At 42.8% G+C, this 25,735-nt stretch overlaps 1 protein-coding gene across 1 annotated transcript in view; it reads right to left on the reverse strand.

Moving 5' to 3' along the window:
- Positions 1–25,735, reverse strand: part of ALS2 (alsin Rho guanine nucleotide exchange factor ALS2) — a 1,343,724-nt gene that overhangs the window by 913,600 nt on the left and 404,389 nt on the right. The window contains exon 11 of the mRNA XM_086955258.1: positions 9,504–9,684. Within this exon, the coding sequence (XP_086811384.1) occupies positions 9,504–9,684 (181 nt within the window). The remainder of the gene's footprint in view (positions 1–9,503; positions 9,685–25,735) is intronic.

A 25,735-nucleotide genomic window follows, 5' to 3' on the forward strand; every position in this document is an offset into this window, starting at 1 on the left:
TGAGAATGGAGGAAGGGACGTGAGAGCTCCTTACTGCCATGGAGATGCTTGCTTGGAACTTGGCCAGTTCTGGTAAAATTACACTGGCGTTGGGAGGAGGTCTTTTCGCGAATCTTCTAATGTGTTTAAAGATGAGGGTTGCAGACTGGTAAACTGGGAGTTTGGTATCCGAGCGAGGGCAGGCGTGTCTATCTCAGAGTATGAACCCTGGTAGATAAGCTCTGAACTCCGGCTGTGATCTCCCCCGGCCAGAGGTGTGCTAAGATGCAGATGTAGCGTTTGCAACAGGTGATGTATTGAGTTTTGGTTATTCCCATTGTGATGTTTAGCCAGTGCCTTTGATCATTTGTGATGTGGGAGGTGCATATCCAGAGTAATTCTCTGGTGTATATTTATACCAACTTCAAAGCATTCATAGACTTCCAGCTCGCGTGAGAAACAATGCACAAACTCCTCTTTGTTGTTAGGTAGGAAAATATTTGTATTGCTCCCTTCTGTCTCCATGATGCGTTTCGGCCGATGAGACAGCCTTGATCACATGAGGCTGGCTTTGTGAGAAACATTTTTAAAGTTGCTACACCTGTGTCATGTGATGATAAACATAAAAAATATACTCTTACATCAAAAAAATGACTGCAGGAAATAGATATATAAATATATACTAAAACCATTGCAGGCATATATAGTATATCAGTTTATTGACACACATCCTTATTAAATAGTGAAGTAAAAAAATAGTAATACTGCTACAGTAATAGTGATCACATTCAAATAAATGCATAAAATGCTGATTTCACAGAAATAATATCCCTACACTGTACAAGTTGTCTAAAAAGGCATTTAAAATATTATAATAGTATAAATACTCCATATGTGAAAATGACCCAGACATGTCTTTTAAAACAATTCTTACAACCAAATGCAAGGTACTAAACATAACCTAGAAGTTGAGCTAAATAAAAGGCAATATAGAATTACTGCATGAATGCAAATCATACGGATAGCCACTTAACTTATGCAATACCTCTAGATAATGTAGGGAATGGTGTGGTACCTGAAAAATATACTCACTAATATAGTCATAGGATGTGGTAGACTGCAGTAAAGGAAACATTTTTTTAGTGTCAGTCTATCAGAAAAATGAGCCCCCTCTGGCTGATCTATTTCTTAATTAATGCGTATTTATCAGTGTGCAAAGATTGCCATAAAGTGCGGAGTGCTAATAATGTGCAAAAATCGCCTAGATCTAAAATCATTTCCAAGGAAATACCGTAAGCTAAAAGGTTATAAAAAATTAATTTATATATACAATCAAATTGATCCTAAGGGAGGTGTGACTAAAACAAATAAATAAATTACTATAAGGTGCAAGTAATACTAAGATGAAAAAGTGGTACACAAGGTGGTAATTGATCCCGGTACAAGCGTAAATATATACACAAAAAAACTTCAAGTCAATGCTAATATTATACTCTAGTTGTAAAAAGAGTATACAATCACAAGAATTCATCTAATTCATCTAATATATATATATACATATATATTTATATATTTATATATATATATATATATATATATATATATATATATATATATATATATATATATATATATATATATATATATATATATATATATATATATCTTTCTGATCTCTTGCAGGGCATTCAGTATATCTCATGTTATTTGCTGCTTGTTCATTAATCAGTATTATTCATGCATTTAGATTATAGTTTGCTACATATATTTGAATCTTGTGCATTGGCATCTGAGACAGCCTTTGTTTAGAGAGCATTGTGTAATAAAACTCAAGCCTTATTGTTAAAGAGAGGGAGACCCTGCATTTTATTTTACTTGTTCATTTAAAAGTGTTTGATTCCTAATGAGTCGCATTTACTGATATATTTGGCCTACGGTTCATTCATTAGTGTGTGTATTATTTCAAAGCACCTGAATGTCTTTTGCCTCCAAAGTCGTAGTGCTGTGCTAAGTGTGTGAATTAAAGGTTCAGTGGCAAATTAGCCACCCAGGTGGGAGTGCAGGATTTGGATGCGTTGTTTTTGTGGAAAGCAGATTCAATACATCCTACCTCTTTAATCAACACCAACACTACTGGAATTCAGAAGGGAATAGCTCAGTGCAGCAGAATGTCCCAAACCCACCCCCCAGCGCCTGTAGACACTCACGAGTGATCAGTAACGGTCTATAAATTCTGTTTAATTTGATGGAGGACTACTTAATCAAGTGAGTACTACATTGAGGTTCTATACTGGTGCAGGACCCTCCATAAAGGCCTTACTGACTGGTATATTAAACAGTGAAGAGGGTTGTCTGTTTTTAAGGGATGCAGCAACTGCACTCAATTGTATGCAAACAGATGTGTAGGTAAGGCCTGCCTTGTATAAGTGTATGAGGTAAGAAGCAATCTCCTGGACAGAACTTTTGAAGGACTCTAACTGGAGGTACAGTAAGGCACGAAACATTGTCACTTAGCAGTATAAATAGCTTAAGTAGAGTAGACGTTCAAGCTTTCTGGAGGATAACCATGCATTCCCTTGGAAGACTGGGGTAACCAAACTCTAGGAACTCAGGTGTCAGATTGCAAAGTTCAGTTGTGTGAGATCTGGGTGTCTGAACTGACCCTGATTGTGAGTGAGATGGTTCAGCCTGTGTGGGAGGTTCTTGTGAGGATTGACTGACACCAATAGGTGCACTGATTACCACAGCTGTCTTGCCAAGATGGAACCATGAAGATATGGGTCACGGATACCTGACCCATCTTCCTCAACATGTACGGGAGAAGAAAGTGCTGCTACCTGTAAAGATGTTTGGGCATTTTGTGTTTTCGGGAATGGTGAACAGATCTAACGTTGTAGTCCAGTACCTTGTGCAGGACTTGTTTGTGGGGTTCCCACATGTGGACTTGTTGATGCATTCTTTGAGCCGGTCCTCAAAGTCGTTCTCACTTCGGCAAGTGCACTGCCAACAGGTGAATATTGTAGCAAATTGCCCAGTGCCATGTCTTCTGAGCTCTTGCAGAGAGCTGGTGGGAGGGAGTGCTGCCCTGCTTATGGAGACGTACAACATGGTTGTCATATTGCCTGTCTTTATAAAACTGGAGTAAGTGGCAGTAATGCTTGCAGGGCTAGTCTGATGGCTTGAAGCTCCAGGTGGTTTATATAGTGTCCCTCGTGCTCAAGGGTTCAGGTACCTTGGACAGTACTCTCACTGAGGTGAGCGCTATACCCTGTGAGAGATGCATCAGTGGTGATAGTCACCTGAAGAAGGAAGTTCATAAAGGGCTTTTCCGGAAACAGGTTCTTGCTATTCCACCAAAGCAGCGAGTGCTGACCAATCCCCTATCGTCTGTGCCCACTGTATTGAAAGGCAGTTTTGTACAGGGAGTATGTGTAACCTGGTAAAAGTAAAACGGTAAGAATGAAGCCATCATCTCCAACAGGTTTAAGACAGTTCAAACATTATTAGGACATTGTGTCTGAAAAATAGTCGGCAGCAGCTGTTGGAATGCCATCATCCTCAGTTTGTTGGGGATTCTTTGCCTGGTACTGCATTTAAAACTGAACCGAGGAAGGGACAAACCTGCTGCAGTTTTTCAAAGCCTTTCTGCCAAAGTGGTATGGAGGCATGGTGCAGTTGGTGCCACTGGATTTGATGTTCAGAGGCATCGATCCAGTCTCTTGAGTCTAGGGAGTCCCACCTAGAGGAGTAGAACCCCAAAATGTGGGACATTTCTGGCTTGACTCAGGGGTCCATCCCACAGGAATTGTGCTCTGCTTCTGTGAATGTGCATTTTAGGGTCTGGGACTGACCTTGAAGTGCCGTTGAAGCATGCTTTGCTGACTGGGTCTTATAGCATTTGAACACATAGCACACTTGGTAGATGGGATGTTAAAGACAAGCGCCCCGGCCAAAGAGATTTGTAGTCAGCCGCGATGGTTCGACAGAAACTGCTCTACAGCCTTGAGGGAGCTCAAAGATAGTATTAAAGTAAAGCCCAGGGACGCCACTCGGGTTGCGTCCTGCAAAAGAAAATATAAAAGAGAATTGAGCAGGAGGAAAAAGGAATTACAAGCAGAAGGTTGGGCGGACCTTAGAGAAGCGGGGGAAAAGAGGGACATTACAGAATTTTGGAGAATTATCAACAGACCCACTTTCCAGGATGACATGGCCCCCAAATTAGGTACAAACATCATGCCTGATATGTGGATTTCTCACTATAGCAGTCTATACAATCATGAAACAGACACACAGCATGAAAAAGGGAATGCAGACCAAGGTCAGCTTGTAGTTTTTTCCCTAAAGGAAATTAAGGTTGGGATTGAGGGGCTATCTAAAAATAAAGCACCTGGCCCGGATGGAATCCCGCCTGATTTGTTCCTCAGCTCGGTGGAATTATGGGCCCCTATAATGACGAGAGTTATCAATACTGCAATCCGCTGTGGCTTACCGCCCTCCTGGTCTACTGCTACCATTGTCCCTATTTTTAAAAAGGGTAACAGGGACGACCCTCAACGTTATCGTCCCATTTCCCTGATTGATGTATCCGCCAAAATCCTGGGAAGGGGGATATTAAACCGGTTGTCTGAGTGGACAGAAGCAAATAATATTATCTCAGACGCACAGTATGGTTTTAGGGTGGGTCGTTCCACGAGTGACCAATGCTTGAACCTCTATATGATAGCAGCCAAATACACCTTGGCCAGGGATGAATCTCTTTACATGGGGTTCATGGATCTGGCAGCTGCTTTCGATCATGTTAACAGGGGCAAGCTTTGGAACATGATGACCAAAATGGGGATAGAGGGTGGCCTCATTAACATTTTAAGGGAATTGCACAGTAACACCTCAGCACAAGTCAGGTATAACATTGAGGGTGGATGCACTGACTCTTTCCAATGCAAAAGTGGGGTATGCCAAGGTTGTATCCTGGTGCCTTTTTTATTCTCCCTATATATTAATAACCTCGAGCAGTACCTTTTGCAGTTGGGTTCTGACTGTCCCCGAGTAGGATCGCGTCATGTTTCCGTGTTACTTTACGCAGATGACGCGGTCCTCCTCGGGCGCACTCCAAAGAGTTTACAGATTTTAATTGATTGTTTTGTTTCTTTTATGGGCTCATTAGACCTTTCTGTTAATCTGGGTAAATCCTATCTTTTATCTGTCGGTAAAAAACCTTCTAATAAATGTACCTTCATTATAGGAAGTCATAAGATGGAGAAGGTCAAATCTTTCTCATATCTGGGCTTACTATTTGACGGGTTATTAAAATGTAATCCTCTGATAGAGGATCGTTGCCGTAAAATGAATGCCACCAATGGGGCAATAGCTGGTTATGGCCGAAGGCTGGGGAGGTGGTGCCCCGAACAGGTGATGATCCTGTACAACTCAATGTGCTGCTCTAAAGTTATTTACGGTGTGGGGCTTTGTAAATACCTGCCAACTGCAGCGGGAGGAGAACAAACATCTACGCTCCGTCCTGAAAGCCCCACACAGTTTAGCGGCTGAAATAGCACACAGGGAGCTAGGGATACCCTACCTCGAAGATTTGATAAAGGTTAGGCTAATCATAGCCTGGCTAAAAATCTGGATAAACCCGGAGGCGAGCCTAAGCAGGGAAATATTGAAGGACTGCTTGGGCAGAGATAAATGGTTGCGAATCCCGTGGCTCATTCATGTAAAGTCTGTACCTGTACTGGTTACCCTGGGTCTAGGGAATCTCTTCACCGATCCGACAGTGCTCATCCCCCAGCATAAGACAATTGTTAAAAAAGCGTTTTCTGCACATAAAGCTGCACAGAGAACTGAACAAGAAAGGGCTAAAACCACGGTGTGTGCATATAACCTGGTAAAGACCTCAGAAGGAATGGAACCGTACCTATATTTATTACATAATGCACAGGAAAGGTGTTTAATGAACCGTTTTAGGATCAATTTTTTACCATATTTATTGGGATTACCATTAGGGTATTCATCCACTATTGAGCAGAAGGAACCTACGGCTACGATAATAGGTCTCCGCAGGATTCCCTTCATTTTGTATTGCTATGTCCATTTTATGCTGAACCCAGGCATAGATTCCTGGTAGACGTCCTGAAAAAATCTAACATACAACGTGCTAAAGAGGCTTCGATTTTTTTACAACAGGCGTCGGACCCTCTTACACTGTGCTGTGTTATTAATTTTATTAAAGTAGCTGTTCGATTAAGAGCAACTAGAGGGGGGGAATTGTGAGACTTTCGTGATTGTTTTTATTTTTAATGAACTATAATATTTTATTCATTGGGCCTTTGCTGTTGTAGTTACACTAGGACTCATGTTAATTTGGTGGTTTGTTTTTTAAAAAGAAATGAACTGAATGTATACTGTTTGTTTGTACTATTATGGTGATTTTTAATCATCGAATAAAGAATCCAATGCATGAATGAATGCTGACTGGGTCTTTGGCCCGGATGCTGGCATTTGTTGCATTACTGGTTTGAGGAATTCTACTTCTTCCTTGACGTCAGCTGTCTCAGAGAAAACTATTCCTGGACTCTCCTATGCCTGACCTGACAAAATGCAGTAGGGCCTGGATTCCTCTTCTTCTGCACTAGCATATTTTCACCTCCAACAATTTGGACATCTCGGACATGGCCTGTCTTTGCTTCCTGTGAGGGGCCCACCACTGCTTTCCCTACGAGATCTTAAGGTTTTCTTTCAGTGGAAGGCAAGGCTGGTTTCTCAGCAAGTCTCTATGTGCTCTAGGGAGAGGAAGGGGTTGCCATACCTCGTGATGATCACACCAGGGGCATTTAGTATTACAACTAGGGCAGGGCTGGATGGGTTTATGTTCCATACCCTTGAAGTAGGTGCATTCTCCAAGAGCAGCACAAGCGGACACACTGATGGGTCACTGTTGGACTGAAATCAATAATCAAATCAAAGGAAAAAAGGCATGGATAAAAACACTGGAAGAAGCGTTGGAAAATCTTGACATGCAACAGACGTGGAACAATGAACATACCTTCGCGGCCTTTAAAAAAGCGGCCAATAGTGCGGCGAAACATAAATCCAGGATTGCTGACAAAGCAACATTGGCCAAGAAAAAACACGGATGGATGGTACTGGCCACGTACGACAGAAGCATTCCACAGCCGTACCTAGTCAATTACATAACACCATCAACGCAACAAATGCTATTACGTCTGCGTCTGGGAACCTATTCCACTAAAGACCAGATCCCGGCATGGCGGCAAACTTGGCCAACATCATTGTGCAGACTTTGCGGTCTGACAGAAGAATCCCTGATCCACGTCTTGTGCATTTGTCCCGCTCTGAGCAACCTGAGACGGTATTATCTACTTCAAATATTCCGCCTCTTCCATATTAGAACTTGCCGGTCGGCAGTCATGTTAGTACTGAACAGTGAACAGCTGCAGATAGCCTGCAGGGCCACCCGTTTTTTTCAGAAAGTGAGCCTCCTATTGATGAAAAACGAAAATGAGGCAACCAATGGGACAAAATACAAAGTCTCACTGAAACAAAAGACTTTGAAGCCAAACAATGAAAGATAGACTTTTTTTTGTACTCTGAAATGGTCACATGTCAGTAGATGTATTCTTATTTATTTTATTGGAATAAGTTCTCTTAAATTCTCTCTTTTTGTAAAGGTTTTTATTAACCATATACAATAAAAATTTTACTTACTTACTTACTTCTCCAAGAAGCAAGGGCAGAGACTCTATAGTAATGGAAAATGGGGGTTTGAGGCATGGGTGCCTCATGGAGTAACAGTCGCCGACCCACGAATCTTGCGTCCTGGACAAATAGTTTCTTAATCATGTTACTGTTGTTTTATTGCAGATGAACGCAGAACTGCTGGATCAGAGAAGAAGAACCGATGTGTTATTGTGTTGATTCCGGAGCAGCGATCCTGAACATCTGAGCCCGATGTCAGAAGAAAACAATATGAGGTGGAGCCAGTGTGCTAGTGCATTTTGGCCAACGTTGGAGTCACAACAGGTCTTGTGACTCAGACTTCTTCAAAGAAAAACAAGTTGCAAACATCCAGGCACAACACTAGAATAGCAGGAGTATGCAGAGCATGCGTATGTAGAGCCAGTCATGATAGAAACATATTTACTCTATATTTATGTATTAGAATTATAATCCAATAAAAAAGGCAGCACTGATTTTATTTAGCTTCGTGCTTTGCATGCTGGACGTTTCTTTCCCAAAGTATAATGCTCAAACTAGTAAAGTACCGCTGCTCTAATAGCCAATCAGGCTCCATAGCTATGTATTGACACTAATAAAGCAATGGCTGAGTGTCAGGATTATAGAAAAAGATCCGATAAAACCCACCAGAATTCACAACAAATAGAAACTGAAAACAAGAGCCCTTAAATATGTATACAAAATGCCTCCACATAGGACACAAAATAACAGCCAAAGCAGTAAGTGCCCTCTGGTACCAGGCATTCAGAGTCAGCAATAAGTCCCCTAAATGCAGAATACATTTTCAGACAAATGACAATTCAATTTGTTTTTCATAAATGCAATACTTTTGTCAAACCACAGTTTGCCGGTTTCTGAAAATTCGGAAACGTACGAATATTTGCTAATTTAGGTGTGCCACTCTAGGCTTTTACATTGGGCAATCACTACAGCAAATACAAACGATTGTGCCAAGGTAGGAAAAACTCTTATTAAGAAATATAGGTTATAAATGACCTCCTACAAGTCACTGTGAAGCAAGAGACAGATCTGAACACGACCTGTGCTTCTCACCCACCTTCTGGCTTAAGAAAACTCTGCACAAGAAGGCAGTACTGATTAATCCAATTTAAGATTAATTCAATAAAAAAACACATGTGATATCATATGCTAGACGATCCTTGGCACCAGCCAAGACAGAGCATATTCCTTAGATTCTTGTAAACTGATTAGTTGGTCAGCATTTTCTTTTGGGCCACCTGCACACTGACACCGTGAAAGAGCTGAAAGTAGGGAAAGAACATTAAGGCTGCAAGTGAATGTTCAGTCAATTCACCTCAGGATCTTTCAACTTGTGCTTATAATAATAATAACAACAACTTGAATTTAGATAATGTTTGAGACTACAATTCTTCCCCAACTTTTGTGCCTAAAAGGTTTCTCGATTAACCAATCTATCGCTACTTAATTTACCAACCTCAGAAGGTTCCAATCCTGAGTGAGGTTGCTGAAATGCAGATTTGGGACTTGTACATCTTATAAAGGGCATTTAAATCAAACACAGAACTGCAAGCCATGAAAGCATGTTCAATAACTTAACATGTAGGAAAAGGTCTTGGATGAGATGGTCAGCATGTAATGGTTGACATTTTGGCAGGCATTTTTTGTGCACATGTGCCTGCTTGGCTGTCAAAAGCTCAGTTGTAAAATATAGTAGAAGGATAAATGGAAAACATGTTTTAATACCAAAAAAGAATTATACAACTTTCAGCGTTATGGATACTCACTCTGTGTAGCTGTCGTGAAAGAGACTTGAATGCTCCAGAAGGACCAGACGCTTTGCCTCTTTTGAGCCATGTAGGAAGTTAGTCAGTGATGTGCTGTGCTGGCCAATCAGATAACAAAGTTTACTAAACTTGCTAGCCATATCCTGCAGCAGCTGGATGGCAGAGGCACTGCCAAGGTTATCTAGATGACATTAAAGAAGGCACATATTCAATACTTGTACAAACTACAGAAGATAAATATGTTCAAATAAATGAATCAGACTTCAATCCAAACATAACTAGTGATACACTGATGTAGCACGGCAGTTAGGCACACATTTTTCCGTGATGCTGCACCAAATTCACATTAATGCCCATTTCTACAGTGACACTGCAGTATCGAAAACTGAAAACAGTCAATGATACCTGTAGGGTGAACTTCATACTTTTTGACATCATCTATAATGTTTGTTATTATTTAAATATAATGTCATCTATATAAGGGTTACTCACAGTGTGAGTTGTGTTGCAGTTTGAAGTCACAGAAAGAATCCATTATTACATACTGAAACTTATAATGATTATATAAATATTGACATAAATGTTAATTGTTACATATTTTATTTAGACAAATATTTCCTACAAAGCAATTTTAAAGCTACATCAAGTAAACACAATAGAAAATACGCTTTAGACAGGATTATCTTCACTTGTCAAGCAACCATTTCTTTTGATTATCACTTAAGAAATAAATGAAATCAACCACAATGTACAGTGTATGTAGACTCAAATAACCACCATGCAGCACTCACATTTTCATCGGATCCCAGCAAAAGAACAGATTGCTCTATGTATATATTTTAAAATGTTCTTTGAGATAGATCACAATCAACATTACTGTGGGGAACCAAGGTGAAATCATAAAACTGTTTCAGGAAACTACAGACATCTAGAATATTGAATTTCCTTAACAATATGACCAATATTACATTTTTGAAATATGTTTTAGGGTCAGCAGACTTCTAAATGCTCAATGAGATGAATCAGGGTTTCTTTTGTTTCAGGTCTTATCTCAAAGAGTTTAAAACGTCTCCTTAGACTACTTCTAGAGAAAAGTATTATGCCATTTCTCAGTTCTCATGGACTACCCTGAGCTGCTCCCATTTCTCTCTCTCTCCTGCCCTATTTCATTGCTCCATCTTTAGCCTTTCACCCTTTCTATTTACCATGTAGACCCTGCTCTGTTTCCAACCAATAGGATAGTCCTGCTTTCATTTTATAGTCTCTCGGGGTTTGGGCACGCTTTCTCACAACCATGAAATGCTGTTTCAATAAATAAATGTACTCGAGGGCTAGAGATGAATCACACTTTAGAGTAGCATAACAAACCCAAGGGCATACCAAGCATTTAAGAAGGAAAAATAGGTCTTGCATGTGAAAGAAAACAGTACGATGTATACAACTTTTGGTACAATAAAAGTGGAAAGCAGCAAGTGTGTCTGCAAGCCAACATTAGAGATTTAGCTAAATGTGTTAAGAATGAGACACTAAAGGAGCTCCAAATTGGTGCCGGGTGCAGCTACAGTGTGAAGCAGTGAAGAAGAGGAGGAAAATCAATGGGACAGAGGGAGTCCCACTCCAGAAAACGAAAGCTACTAGTGGCGTGATAAGATGCCTATCTAATTTCCACAGTCCGGGGAAAAGGTGCCGCACAGAAGCAGTAGGCAAAACAAGCCATCTGTTAAGTGGCACTGCATGAGCTTATACAGACCTGCAGCTGTTAATATGTTAAGAAGGAACTGAAGAGGGCAGACAGCCTCATCAGCACGAATCAACATACACAGATTAATCCCCATGAAAGGTGTGTACACATATTACCATTCCACCACTGTGATATACACAAATACCAATGATGGTTATGTGAGAGAGTGTTTACTAATGAGAAATAATTGATAATTTAGATGTGGTTCACTTAGCCTGACTAGGCCTCACTTTGCTTGCCTTTACAACTGTTCGCATCAGTAGAATAACAGTACACATTTCTTTCATGAGAGCAAAGCCTTTTTTCTCTATCTGTATGTCTGTGTGTTTTTCCATTTTATTCTGTACTATCATTGCAAAAATAGTACTGACATTAATGTTATGTTTGTGTTTAGTTCGAGGAAGCCATATTCAGCATGTTTCCGTATTCTGTAACTTTCCAAGGTTTCCTGTTAGTGTCTTGTCAATGCGTTATTCATTAGCTGAACTGACTAGCTGTGTTACATAAATCTATCCAATCCTTTCTTTAATTTTCTGTGCACTAACTAAGTACGTCCATGTGTCTTTTTATTTTTCAGAAAATCATTTAGTTTAGCGGCAAATCATGATCCCTGTCAGTTGAACTTGTTTAATAACAATTATCTAGCTTCCTTGGAGTAGAATGAAAAGTATTGATTTAACAAGGTTGAGACTATTTTTATGAATGTGGAAAAGAAACTCATTGTGCAATGTTTCATTTCAAGTTTATTCCTCTCAGTAGTTACATCATATATCTGTTTAATCAATCATATTTATATGGCGATAGGCAATGTCTTCAGTGATTACAAATCACCAATTTGATTAGTTGCTATGCAAAAGTTCCATGGGTACAGCCCATTTATGTAATGTTATGCAATATAATTGATGTTTTTCTACTGTCTGAAAATATTATAAAAACTGCTGTACTTTGGAGTTGTTACATGTTTTCTCAGAAGGCGTATTCTGCGCTTATCTGTTTATTTGCTTTATACTTTGCTTCGATTTCCTTCAGAGTCTGACTTTATGTTAGTCATCTTACAGAATACTGTTTTTACTATTTTGCTCGAGCTGGTTTATGATCGACTAACAAATTACATTTTGCTTTCTGTAATAGCTATATTTTTTAATAAACCCATGAACGCTTCAACCTGAACTTCTGTTTTGCAGAAGCTTATGTTCATTAGCCTTCGACTAAGTGTTATGTAGTGTAGTTCCTATATTCCCAATAGGCTCTGCGCATTGGAATAATATATCCTATAGATGTGACGTAGGACTTATCTCTACTAGGTCTCTATCGAATATAGTAAACTTAATTGTGAGTGCCAGCTAGCTCAGAAGTCACTAGAAACGTTCTCGTATTCACAAGAAGGGATTAGTTTCTGACAACCGCATAAACATGACAACTTTGTTTCCCCAAGATAAAACGTATCTTCAGTGTCGTGGAAACAATAGATAGATATTTTACTCAGTCATTCGTGCATGCTTCGTTTCACCAAAGTTGCAGAGAAATAGAGAGACGGAGATTTTTCAATAAAAGTATTTATTGAACAGTCTTCTTTCTCATGCAGAAGAAATGAACTGCTACAATCGTAATACTGGCTGTAAAGTATAATGTGTACAGTAAGAAGAGTATTATAAAATAATACTGAAAAAAGCATGGTATGGTTTCTAAGCCATAAAATACATACATAAATAAATAAAGACTGAAAGTACTCAACTGGTGCTTCTAAAATACGCCTACCCCGATGTACCTAACCTAAGTCTAGTACGAGGGAAGGAGTAAGTGAGGTGTAGCATAAGTTTAGTATTCTTTTGCCAAGAATCTATCCAAGATTTCTCTTAGGATCTAATCAGCTCCGTACCTTGGTTTAGAATGAAGGAGGTCTGGTATCTTCTCTGTCTCAGGACTCGATTTCTTAACACCCCGCAAGGGGAGCTTGGAAACACTTACATGGTCATAAAAAAGACTGTCTTATGCATCAACCCTGTTAATTAGTTAATTCAAGTGTCAAAAGATTTTTTAGTGATGAATGTGGGCAATAGGCAAATTCATTAAGCTAATTAACCCGAATTAATGAAACATTTTGACTAGCAGAAAGTTGGAGAATTTTGGAGATGCTTGAATTATTGCCAGAGTACTCATGCTTGACATGTAATGAGTGGATTTGTTGAATATTAACAGGGTTTTAGCTTAGCATGAGATGTCATGCAATGTGTTATCTGTCATTGATTTGGTGATTGTGTTGCATTATATTTGCGCGGAATAAGTGAAATCTCTGACAATTTGAAATACATGTCTTGTGGTGCATTGTAATGTTTAGTGGGTTCATATTTTATTGTGAACATGATTTTGTGAGATTTATGTAAAGGTGTTTGATTGATCAAGGACTCAAGTTAGATATAAAGTTGTCTTCTGAATAAGGAGTGGTGTCAAATTAATTAGAAATTAATGTATATAAGATCCTTAATAGTCTGGCTGTGAATGAGTTCTAATTCGGAATTGTAGCTTTTTTTTATGAGTAAAGACATAATGCAAGAATTCTAGGTTGGGTTTGAATCGCTGGTCGAGAAACCTATTTCATTGAATACCTAGGTAGAATCGCGGAGCAATAGATCCCTTACAGTGACTAGTGTGATTCCCTTCCCATGTTCCGGAGGGCAGATAAAGGTTTATTTGGTTTGATTTGTTGACATGGTGTTTAAGGTTATTGTGCTGCTGCCAAAACTGTGCCTGCCGAAGGACAGAGCCGGGATAGGGGCACCCAAATTTGAGCGCTACTGCCTTGCTGCTTAATTGCAGTGGGTGTCGCGGTGGCCTGCTAAACGGCCAGGATGACACCGTGGACACTACGATACCTTTTTCATCCCCTCACCGGATCTGTCATCCCATCCATGCGTCTTTTATCCCATTGCCCTCTTCTTCTTTTGCCGTTGACTACACGTCACCAACAACGCCATACCATACGCCCCTTTACCCCCACTGCTGGGAACACCCAAGGAGCATCTCACGTAGACAGCGGTCGCCCATTGGCACGAAGAGGGCCTCCATACTTTGGGTGAACTTTTCTTGGATAATTTGATTGTCCCGTTCGCTGATCTGAGCGATCAAACCGGTCTCCCCTCAGGACAGTTCTTCATGTATCACATTATACACACCCTACAAGCATGATGGAGGCCACTACAACCTGAACCGAGCAGGCATATACACCTACTAGGCATGGGAAACCACTTGATCATGTGGTTCACTAACGTGCTCCCCAAGCACACTTGCCTATCCCTTCTGGCACTCTGCATTTGGTGGAGTGAGGACCTGGACAGGGCTTTTAGCGATGTAGAATGAGCCGGGATCCTGGCTTACCCTGCCACTGTCTCCCAGAATGCAGGTTTCAAATATAATTTCATATCCTGCATAAGGCGTATCTTACCTCTGGCACAGACCAAATCAATTCTTCCATCGTACAGAAGCATCCTGCTCCCACTGCCTGCAGAAGGACACAGACTTTGCACATATGCTATGGTCCAGCCCAATGCTTGCTGATTTCTGGTTGTTTGTTACTAACCGACTTTTGCGCGTCACAGGGGTTCCCGCACTACACACTTGAGGCGCATGCTCACTTTGCTTATTTCCATGCCCTAAAAAAATAAGACGGTTAATAGATTCACACACCTGGCGTGCCAGCTAGCTAAACGAAGGATTCTGCGCGCCTAGAGGTCATGAGCCGCTCCTTGACCACTTGCTTGGGTTTGCTCCATGGAGGTTTGGGTGACAGCGGATGCTTCCACCTGTAGTCTCAGGGGTTGCAGAGTCTCTGGAAATTCCCGTTATTACATCAATGGGCATCCCAGTTCAAGACTTTCAGATCTGGAGTGCCGACCCCTGACCCTTCCACATCAGCCTAGCTATTGTCTGCCTGGACCTGGAACCTGCCTGCCCCGCTGGAGACCCAGACTTGACCCTGTTGTGTAGTTCCTATAAGGAAAATGCTACTTACCAGTATGCATCTGTTCTTGGCATGTAGAGCTGCAGAGTTGTACACTTATGCATAGATCGCCATCTTGTGTTGGGCTCAGATGTTTGGATGTTGTTTTTGTCTTCGAAGAAGTCTTGTAGTCACAAGGCTGGTGACTCCTCCTTCGGTGGACAGTGTGCATGGGCTTCGGCTCCATCGTTAGATTATTTCGCCAGTAGGGTTAGATGGAGTAGTGAGAAATAGAAAGGTGTCCATGCGTGATGTATCTAATTAAGATAATACTGGATCAGATAGAGGTATTTGGGGAGGAGGGTGGGCGTGTGCAACTCTGCCGCTCTACATGCCAAGAACAGATGCATACTGGTATGTAGCATTTTTCGTTCGAGGCATATGAGCTGCAGATTGTACACTTATGCATAGACTATATAGCAGTATCCTCCTTAGCGGTGGCTACCTGTATCTGTTGCAGTAGTTTGAAAAAATGTTTTTAATACAGCCTGGCCCACACTAGCTTGTTGTTTTGCTTGCACAATAGTGTTTTGTGAAGGTGTGTGGCGTGGCCCAAGCTGCTGCTTTGCATAAGTCATCTAGGGGAATGTTCCCAAAAATCCCTAGTTTGCATGTAGAATGAGATCTAGGGGGAATGGTTAATGTGCGTTTGGCTTTAAGATAGCATATTTGTATGTATTTTACAATCCACCTTGCAATTCCTGTTTTAGATATAGGATTGCCTTTATGAGGTGGGGAGAAAGCTATAAAAAGTTGTTTGGTTTTCCTAAAGGTTTTTTTTCTTTTGATGTAACAGAGTAATGCTCTTTTAACATCAACAGTGTGTAGCGCTCTCTCTGCAACTGAGTCTGGTTGAGGGAAGAATACTGCTAGCTCAACAGACTGGTTTAGATGTAAGGGAGATATTACTTTGGGTAAAAATGTTGGATTTGTTCTAAGAACCACTTTGTTATGATGGATTTGTAAAAATGGTTCTTGTATGGTTAATGCCTGGAGTTCGCTCACTCTTCTGAGAGATGTGATGGTGACTAAAAATGCTACTTTCCAAGTAAGGTACTGTAGTTCACAATTGTGTAAAGGTCCAAATGGAGGTCCCATTAGTCTGGTAAGGACTATATTGAGATTCCACACTGGGGAAGCTCTTGGTGGAATTATTCTTTTAATCCCTTCCATAAAAGCTTTAATTTGGGGAACTCTAAATAAAGACAAATGTTGTCTGTTTTGCAAGTAGGCCACTATGGCAGCTAAATGTAGTCTTATGGATGTATACGCTAGGTTACATTGTTGTAGATGCAAAAGGTAACAGATGATGTTTTGAATGGAAGCATCTAGTAGGTCAATATAATTGTGAGAGCAATAAATGATGAACCTTTTCCATTTGCTGCATAGCATGCCTCCATGTAGGGTGTCTAGCCTCTTTGATAACGTTCATACATTCTTGTGGAAGATTGAGGTAGCCAAACTCTAGGATTTCAGGAGCCTGATCGCAAGGTTGAGCTGATTGGGATCTGGGTGTCTTATCTCTCCACGGTTCTGAGTGAGAAACTTGGGAGAGAGGTGCAGCTTTTGATGTGGTCCTACAGATAGCTGCCTTACTTATGTTGGAGCAACTAGGATAATTGTAAGGGAATGCTGTTGGAGCTCAATAGCAATGGAATGAGTGGGAGAGGCGGAAAAGCGTAAGCAAATTTGCCTGACCAGTTCATCCATAGCTCATTGCCTTTAGACAATGGATGTGGATACCTGGATGCAAAGTTTGGGTATTTTGTGTTTTGGTGTATGGCAAACAGATCTATGTCTGGGTGTCCCCACATGTTAAAGAATGGAAGAAGAACTTGAAGATGAAGTTCCAATTCGTGGATCTGTTGTGTTTGATGACTGAGCAGATCCGCTATTTGATTGTGTACTCCTGGTAAATGTTCTGCTAGGAGGTATATGTTTCGTGGAATGGCCCACCTCCAGATGCTTTGCGCTAGACGGGATAACAGGAGAGAGTGTGTCCCCACCCCTGCTTTTGTATGTAATACATTGCCACCTGGTTCACCGACGATCTGCAGACCTCCAAACACGCATGCCGGAAACTGGAGAAAATATGGCTCCACAAACGCACTCCAGACAACCACGCAGCCCACAAAAACGCCAACCGCCGACATCACAACCTCATCAGATTAGCCAAAAGATCCTCCTTCAAAGACTGCCTGGATAACAACGCATACAACAGCAAAGAGCTTTTCAGCATCGTAAAGGAACTCTCCAACCCCAGCGCCAACGCCAAAGACATACGGCCCTCACAAGAACTTTGCAACTCACTGGCCATCTTCTTCCACCACAAGATCACTGACATCCATGACAGCTTCAACACCTTGACCGCCCCGACTATGCCAGACCCCACCTCCCCTGTGAACACCACCAGCGCCAACCGCCTGACCTCCTGGTCCAACGTCAACGACGACGAGACACGCAAGGTAATGAACTCCATCCACTCAGGATCTCCATCAGACCCATGCCCACACCACGTTTTCAACAAAGCAGACGCTGCCATCGCACCCCAACTACGTAAGGTCATCAAAATCTCCTTCGAAACAGCGACATTCCTGGAAAGCTGGAAACACGCCGAAATCAACGCCCTCCTCAAGAAGCCCAAGGCGGACCCCAAGGACCTCAAGAACTTCCGGCACATCTCCCTGCAAAGGTCATAGAGAAAATCGTCAACATGCAACTGGCCTGCCACCTTGAAGACAACATCTTGGATCCGTCTCAGTTCGGGTTCAGACGAAACCACAGCACTGAGACATCCCTCATCGCCGCCAGAGACGACATCAATAGCCAACTAGACAATGGCGAAACATCCGCCCTCATCCTCCTGGAACTGTCAGACACTCCTTCTAGAAGCCGGAATCCAAGAGAAGGCCCTTGACTGGACCACGTCCCTCCTCTCCGGCAGAACCCAGAGCGTCCGCCTCCCGCCCTTCCGATCTGAGGCCACCGACATCATCTGCGGCGTCCCCCAGGGCTCATCCCTCAGCCCGGCGCTGTTCAACGTCTACATGGCCCCCCTCGCACAAGTGGCCCGCCAACACGACCTCAATATCATCTCCTACGCTGACGACACCCAGCTCATCCTATCCCTCACCAAGGACCAGCACACCGCTAAAACAACCTCCACGAGAGAATGAAGGCCGGCGCCGACTGGACGAGGAACAGCCGTCTGAAGCTGAACTCGCACAAGACAGAGGTACTCATCCTCGGACCCACCCCCTCAGCCTGGGACGACTCCTGGTGGCCGACCACACAGAGAACAGCACCGACACCCACCGACCATGCACCCAACCTAGGATTCATCCTCGACTCCTCCCTCTCCATGTGTAAACAGGTCAACCTCCTCCTGCTACAGCACCCTCCGCGTGCTCCACAGGATCTACAAGTGGATCCCGACCGAAACAAGAAGAACGGTGACACAGGCCCTCGTCAGCAGCAGACTGGACTACGGCAACGCACTCTACGCAGGTATCCCAGCCAAACACCTACAACGACTACAATGCAACTAAAACGCCTCCGCCCGACTGATCGTCAACCTCCCCAGCCACAGCCACATCACCCCCCAGCCCCCACCTGAGAGACCTACCCTGGCTCTCACAGTTGCTTCGACAAGAGGATCACCTTCAAGCTCCTCACCCACGCACACAAAGCACTCCACAACGCCGGACCAGCCTACCTGAACAGCAGACTCAGCTTCTACACTCATACCCGCCAGCTCTGCCAGCCTCGCCGCTGTTCCCCGCATCCAACGAAGAACCTCCGGCAGCAGATCCTTCTCCTACCTCGCCGCCAAGACCTGGAACACCCTCCCTACCCACCTACGACAGACCCAAGACCTACTCTCCTTCAGAAGACTCCTCAAGACCTGGCTCTTCGAGCAGTAGCGGCACCCCCTCCCCTCAGCGCCTTGAGACCCTCACGGGTAAGTAGCGTGCTTTACAAATACTCTGATTGATTAATTGATTGACTGTCATGTTGTCTGTACGGATTAGGATAGCTTTGTTTAGGAGTTGTGGTTGAAACCACTCCAATGCTAGAGAGATTGCGAATAATTCCAGGTAGTTGATGTGGAATTGCTTTTGTTGAGTGGTCCATAAACCTTGAGTGGTGTTGTATAGGAGCTGTGCTCCCGAGCCGGTGAGCGATGCATCTGCTGTTAGCACTAGTTGTGGAACTGGCTCGAGCAACGACAGTGATCTGGCAAGGTTTTTCTGTGGTCCACCACTGCAGAGAGCGATGGGTACGGTCGTCTACCAACACCAGATCTGTTAGTTGACCTTGAGCCTGGTTCCACTGACGTGCTAGACATTTTTGTAATGGGCGCATTTACAGTCTTGCATGAGCGACAAGAAAAATGCAAGACTCCATCATTCCTATTAGCTGCATGAACACTCTTGCTGGTAGAGAGTGTTGTGGTTGAAATCTTTGAATCAGTGTTTGTATAGCATTTATCCTGATGATATTGGGATATGCTAGTGCTGTGGAAGTATTCACTGTTGCCCTTAGATATTGTTGTATTGTAGACGGTTGGAGATGGGATTTGGCTAGATTTGCTGTGAATCCCAGACTGTGAAGCAACTGTATTGTTTGAAGAGTGTGTTGAACACAGCTGTTGTGGGAGTTTGCTTTCATGAGCCAATCGTCTAGGTAGGGGAAGACGTGAATTCGTTGTCTTCTGAGATGGGCTGCAACCACCGCGAGGCATTTGGTGAAAACCCTGGGTGCTGTGGTGACTCCGAATGGGAGCACCTTGAACTGGTAGTGTTGACCATCTACAAATCTGAGATACTTCCTGTGAGCGGGATATATTGGAATGTGAAAGTAGGCGTCCTTTAATCTATAGTGGAGAGAAAGTCGCCTTGCTGCAGTAGTGGAAGCACTTCCATGTGGAAGTGGTCTGATTGAATGTAAAAGTTTAGCGGTCTGAGGTCCAGTATTGGTCTTAGAGAGCCGTCCTTTTTTGGGATTAGGAAATAAAGGGAGTAGACTCCTGTCCCTTGATGAAGTAGAGGAACTGGCTCTATTGCGTCTTTTTGTAACATTGCTAAGACTTCCTGTTTGAGGAGCGTTAGGTGCTCTAATGACATTGGACGCAGAGTTCCAGGCAATAACCATACTGGATAATTTGTCTTACCCACCTGTCTATTGTGATGGAATTCCAGACAGGAATGAACTGAGAGATGCGTCCCCTGACAGGAGTTGGATGATCGGGGGAAGCGTAGGGAAGTCACAGCTTATTGTTGGAGGAGTTGCGGTTGTTATTACCTCTGCCTATACCCTTACTGTTGTTACCTCTGTAACCTCCTCTATTGTATCCCATAGAAAAGGAGCACTGGTTGGGACTTTTTTAGGATGATGTGGGGTGTTCTGATGTATTGGTTTTGAAACCTGCTCTATAACTTGAGCGACAAAAGGAGCCTCTGGCAGATGGTGACTATAAGGCTCCCATAGACTTTGCAGTTTATGTGTCTTTTTTAATTTTCTCAAGAGATGCATCAACTGCAGGTCCAAAGAGGTGCTCTTGATCAAATGGTTGTTTTAGGATCGTATTTTGCACCTCTTACTTAAACCAGACACCCTGAGCCAGGCGTGTCAACATTGCAGAACACTAATATTTTTTGTACGTGACGCGGTGTCTGCTGCGTTTAGTGCACATTTGATTGAGGTATTAGTAATACGTTTGCCTTCCTGTATAAGGTCATCAACTTTGTCCTTATATTCTAGGGGAATATGTTGAATGAGCTTTTCTAGCTCATCATAGTGAGCCCTATCATATTTTGCTAGAAGGGCTTGTGTGTTTGCTATTTTCCATGAATTAGCAGCCTGAGACGCCATACGTTCACCTGACGCGTCTAATAACTTAGATTCTTTGTCAGGAGATGGTGTGTCACCTGACCCTTGGGAGTTTGCCCTTTTAAGTGCATTGGCTATTACTAGTGACTCCAAGGGAAGTTGACCCTTAATGTAGATAGGGTCAATGGGAGCTGCCTTGTATTTTTTATTAACTCTGGGGTTAAGAACCCTAGCTCTGACTGGGTCTTTAAACACCTCAGGAGCATGTCTAAGAAGGCCTTGTAGCATGGGTAAGATGTGAGTAGATTTTTGTAGAACAGCAAAAGTCTAAAAAAAAAAATCTTCTACAGGGTCTGAATGAAATTCGACTTTGTGATATAAAGCTGCTCTGTTGATTAGTTGTGCAAACCCCACATTGTCATCCGGTGGGGATGGTTTTGAGGGGTAGAAATACGGATCATTTGTTAAATCAAGATCAGTGTTATAATCATGCCATGGGTCTGGTTCCTGTGGTGAATTATCAGGACCTAATGGCAATATGTCTACATCTAGCTGTCCATGCCCCTGCGAACCATCACTATCCTGTAATTCTGGAGAGTGTGGTGGTGAAATAATTAAATTAGGGTTAACAGGTGGTGGAGGTGAATGTGGTGGTAAAGTGTTAGTAGCTATATGGATTTTCTTTGGAGGAACTGGAATTTGTGGTAAATGTTCTGGTTTCCACTTTGTAGGTGGCTTGGTGACTATATGACCAGTCTTTGGATGAATAAAGATAGTAGTCTGTTTTGGATCAGGGAAGAAAAGCTCTTCGGTCTCAACAGGCTTGTTTGGCGTCGAAGATTTGTCTTTGGGATGTTTTGGGACATTGTCCGGTATAGCAGCTTTCCCCAGTTCCGAAACTTTTGGTGATTTGTGTTTTGATGGTACCAAAGTCTTTTCTGTGTGTTTCGGAGCGAAGATTTAACTGTTTGCTTCGGGCCTAGGTTTTATCCGGCTGTTTCGGTGCCGGTGGTTTATCCGGCTGCTTCGGCGTGGCTGCTTCGGCGTGGATGCTTTATCGAGTTGCTTCGGTGCAGAGGAATCTTTTATGAATTTCGGTGGCGAGTGCTTCGCCGGTGTCGATGGAAGAGGGTGTGGCAACTCGGACGACTGGACTTAACCTTCGGTGCTAAGAGTGTTTTTCGGTACCGAATGGTTGGCTTGAGCCGGATGGCTTTTGTTTATCCTTCGGTGCCGGGCCCGGGGCGTTCGAAGTTTTAGTACAGTGTGAACCTCAGCCCGAAGGCGAAGGTGTTACCGGTGCCATTGGTGTGGGTTTGGTCAGGGCCGGGGTTTCAGTACTCAAGTCCCTTTGAGCCGGGGTGATGTCATCTTCGGCGTCGGAGACGTCTGCTTGAGAGTCCGGAATCTCTTCTGGCTCCGGAAGGTTGTCGGGACCTGGGTGAAAGATGTCCGGAATGGAACCTGTGCCTCTCTGCATGTCGCGGCGTCGAGCTCGTCGATCCCGGATGGTCTTCTTTGATTTAAATGAGAGGCAAGCTTCACAATTGTCCTCTCGATGTTCAGGAGAGAGGCACAGATTGCAGACAGGATGGAGGCCCAAGTGTGGAAATTTAGCACCACACTGTGGACATTTTTTTAATGGAGTCTGTTCCATCAACATCCGTCTTTATCGCGTGGGTAGGCCCAACGGCCCGCATCGAGGTTTGCAGGTGTCGAAGAGTAATGGAAAGTTGTCGAGGGTGCGCGTCGAAGGCACGCGATCGAGACAATACCGTTGGTAACTATGATTGCGTGTCGAATGGGGTTCGAGAACGATTCCGATCCGGAGCGCAGCAGGTCACATCCGAGCCCGTTGGCGGAAAAAAGCAATCTAACAATGGAGCCGAAGCCCATGTGCACTGTCGACTGAAGGAGAAGTCAACAGCCTCGTAATTACAAGACTTCTTCGAAGACAATAACAACATGCAAAGATCCGAGCCCAACACCAGATGGCGATCTATGCATAAGTGCAGCTCATATGCCTCGAATAATCTATATAGGATCTGCACGTTTAGACAAAATAAAATGTGGGATTGGCGTCCATACTGATTCTAGACACCCCTACTGGATATGTTCGCCTGAATACCAGCTAACTCACAGTGCCACTATGAACCCCTCCTACCAAGGAGAGAATAGTTGTTGGCAACCATCAAACATGACAACTCTGTCCCATCGGGGATCGTGGAAACAGTACAGTACATTTCGCTCACTTTGTCTCAGAGAGATACACAGAATGAACAGTGAGGACGTTCAGGGGGAAGCATTTATTGAACCAGCATCATTCTAGTGTAAAATAGGTGTGCTGAAACAACCATAAGACAGATATAAATGATTATAAGCACCAACTGAGTAAATGGATGGTAGATTTCTACCATAGAGCTAAACAATGAATATAGAATAAACAAACAATATCCGAACTTGTATTATTAAAAAGGCGATTAAACAAGTATGCATAAAGCATTACGAGATCAGAAACAAGGAGACTCAATATGTTTTTTCAAAAGTGCTCATGGCATCATATAAATAAAGGAATAGTTAGGCGGTTTACAGTTGTAGCAGCACTGTAATTGAATGAATAACAAAACAACCCGAATTGGACTTGGTGCTCAGCATGTACGAGTGACACAAAAGGTGGCGACGCAAGTGACAATTGTGGTCAGCATATGTGGCGCATTGGGTTGTTTTGTTATTCATTCAATTACAGTGCTGCTACAACTGTAAACCGCCTAACTATTCCTTTAATTATATGATGCCACAAGCACTTTTGAAAAAACTTATCGAGTCTCCTTGTTTCTGATCTTGTAATGCTTTATGCAAACTTGTTTAATCGCCTTTTTAATAATACCAGTTGGGATATTGTTTGTTTATTCTGATTACCTACCCCAATCCCAACGTGGTTGACAGGTCATACTCCTGTAGTACTTTACAAAACAATGAATATATGCATGACAATAATAATGCGTACTCCTACTATGCAACCCTAACTAGATGTACCTAAGTGTACCTAGAATGTATGTAGGTGTAGAGCCAAGAATCCCCTAGGATAGAGCAAACCCCATTACCTAATGTGAGAGAATTAAGGACTCCATCTTGGTCTTGAGATGGACAACCCGTGAGGGCTGTCAGATTACTGTGTGCTGAAGTGTCTGCATGCAGGAACCTCAGCATCTTGCATTAGTGTGTCAGCATGGAAGTCTTTCTCCTCTGCCAGCCCCAGCAAAGATATTGTGTTTATATACCCAACAGGTACCCTCAGAGGTTCTACCCTGCTGTGTTATGTCAGCCAAGGATGACGGAAGGGTTGACCCTTATACATAGTTAACATGCAGAAGATGGTAATCCTGCTGTGAATCTGAGAATGCGTCATAAATGAGGCTAGTTTTCTGGAAAAACCACACAACATTTATGCAGCACCTAACTAAGCAAAAGGTCTATACCAAAAACCTGTTATTTATTACAATGGCAGGGAACATGTAGGTGAAAGGTTAGGTGACCACCCAGGCCTACATTGGGGTACATTACAAAATATAACACTCACTCCTCATCCGACCGGACAATATACTAAAAAGGTAATGTCCTTCTTAATCAATCATAAAACATTGTTCAAATGCTCAGAATAAAACATTTCTAAAAAGTCTAAAAACAAAACATCCAAAAACTCTATAAATGCTCAATCTATGCTAAAATCCATATAAGTCCATTAAAATATATTCTTATATATGATTTGGGCAAATAAAAGCATTTAACGCCATGATGCTCAGCAAGAGTAAGGGAGAGAGAAAACATGTTGTTTAAAATTCCAAAGTTGGTTGTTTTGGAAAAAAGGCAGAATTCTTCCCAGCACACAGAGAGCCAAATGTTTTGTGTCCTGTGTGGGAGACGCAACATCACTGCTACTTGCCTCCGAAAACTACAGTCCCTGTAACTCCTCACAGATCAGGTCAATTGAGCAAAGATGATCTTCTTCAGTTCCCACAGCCGATGCTGAGGAGGCAGATGAAACATCCAAAGTCTGTGAGCCTGTGGTAGGGCCGGTATTCAATCCAACAGGAGCTGAAGCATCCAGTGGTGGCTAAGAATGCCAACATCAACATGGTAATACGCTGCGGACAGCGGGTGTATGTGTGCCGTTAACGGGTCCAGCAATGCATCCACGTCCGGTGGCGCAAACAATCGAAGTGTTAGACAGGATCCAACACGCAATCTTGTCCGCAGAACAAGCAGTGGAGAACAGCCAAAACAAAATAAATCCAGACTGGTCGGAATGATAGGAACCAAGACTCGCTTAGTTCCCAAAGTCGAGGTATGCCCAGATGGAGTACCATGCGATCATGGTAACGTCACTCCAGAAGCATTTTTTACATCTCCTTGGTGACTGGAACGTCTATTGCGTAGCAGAAAAAATGAAATCAGGATTCCTACTACCAGTAGCAGAATTAGCGGAAGTCCTCCAAAACTGCTTCATAATACGGAGTGCATAAAAGCTGGAATCACTCTGAAGACAGTTTGAAAGGTGACTTACAGTCCAGAACATAGGGTCTTAAATAGGTGTACTATACTCTGCGTATCAGACATATTAAAGATACGCTGTACCTTTTCTCCGAAATGGAAAGGGCAATT

This window comes from Lissotriton vulgaris, chromosome 2_1 (assembly GCF_964263255.1).
Source record: "Lissotriton vulgaris chromosome 2_1, aLisVul1.2, whole genome shotgun sequence".
In the NCBI taxonomy this organism is placed as follows: Eukaryota; Metazoa; Chordata; class Amphibia; order Caudata; family Salamandridae; genus Lissotriton; species Lissotriton vulgaris.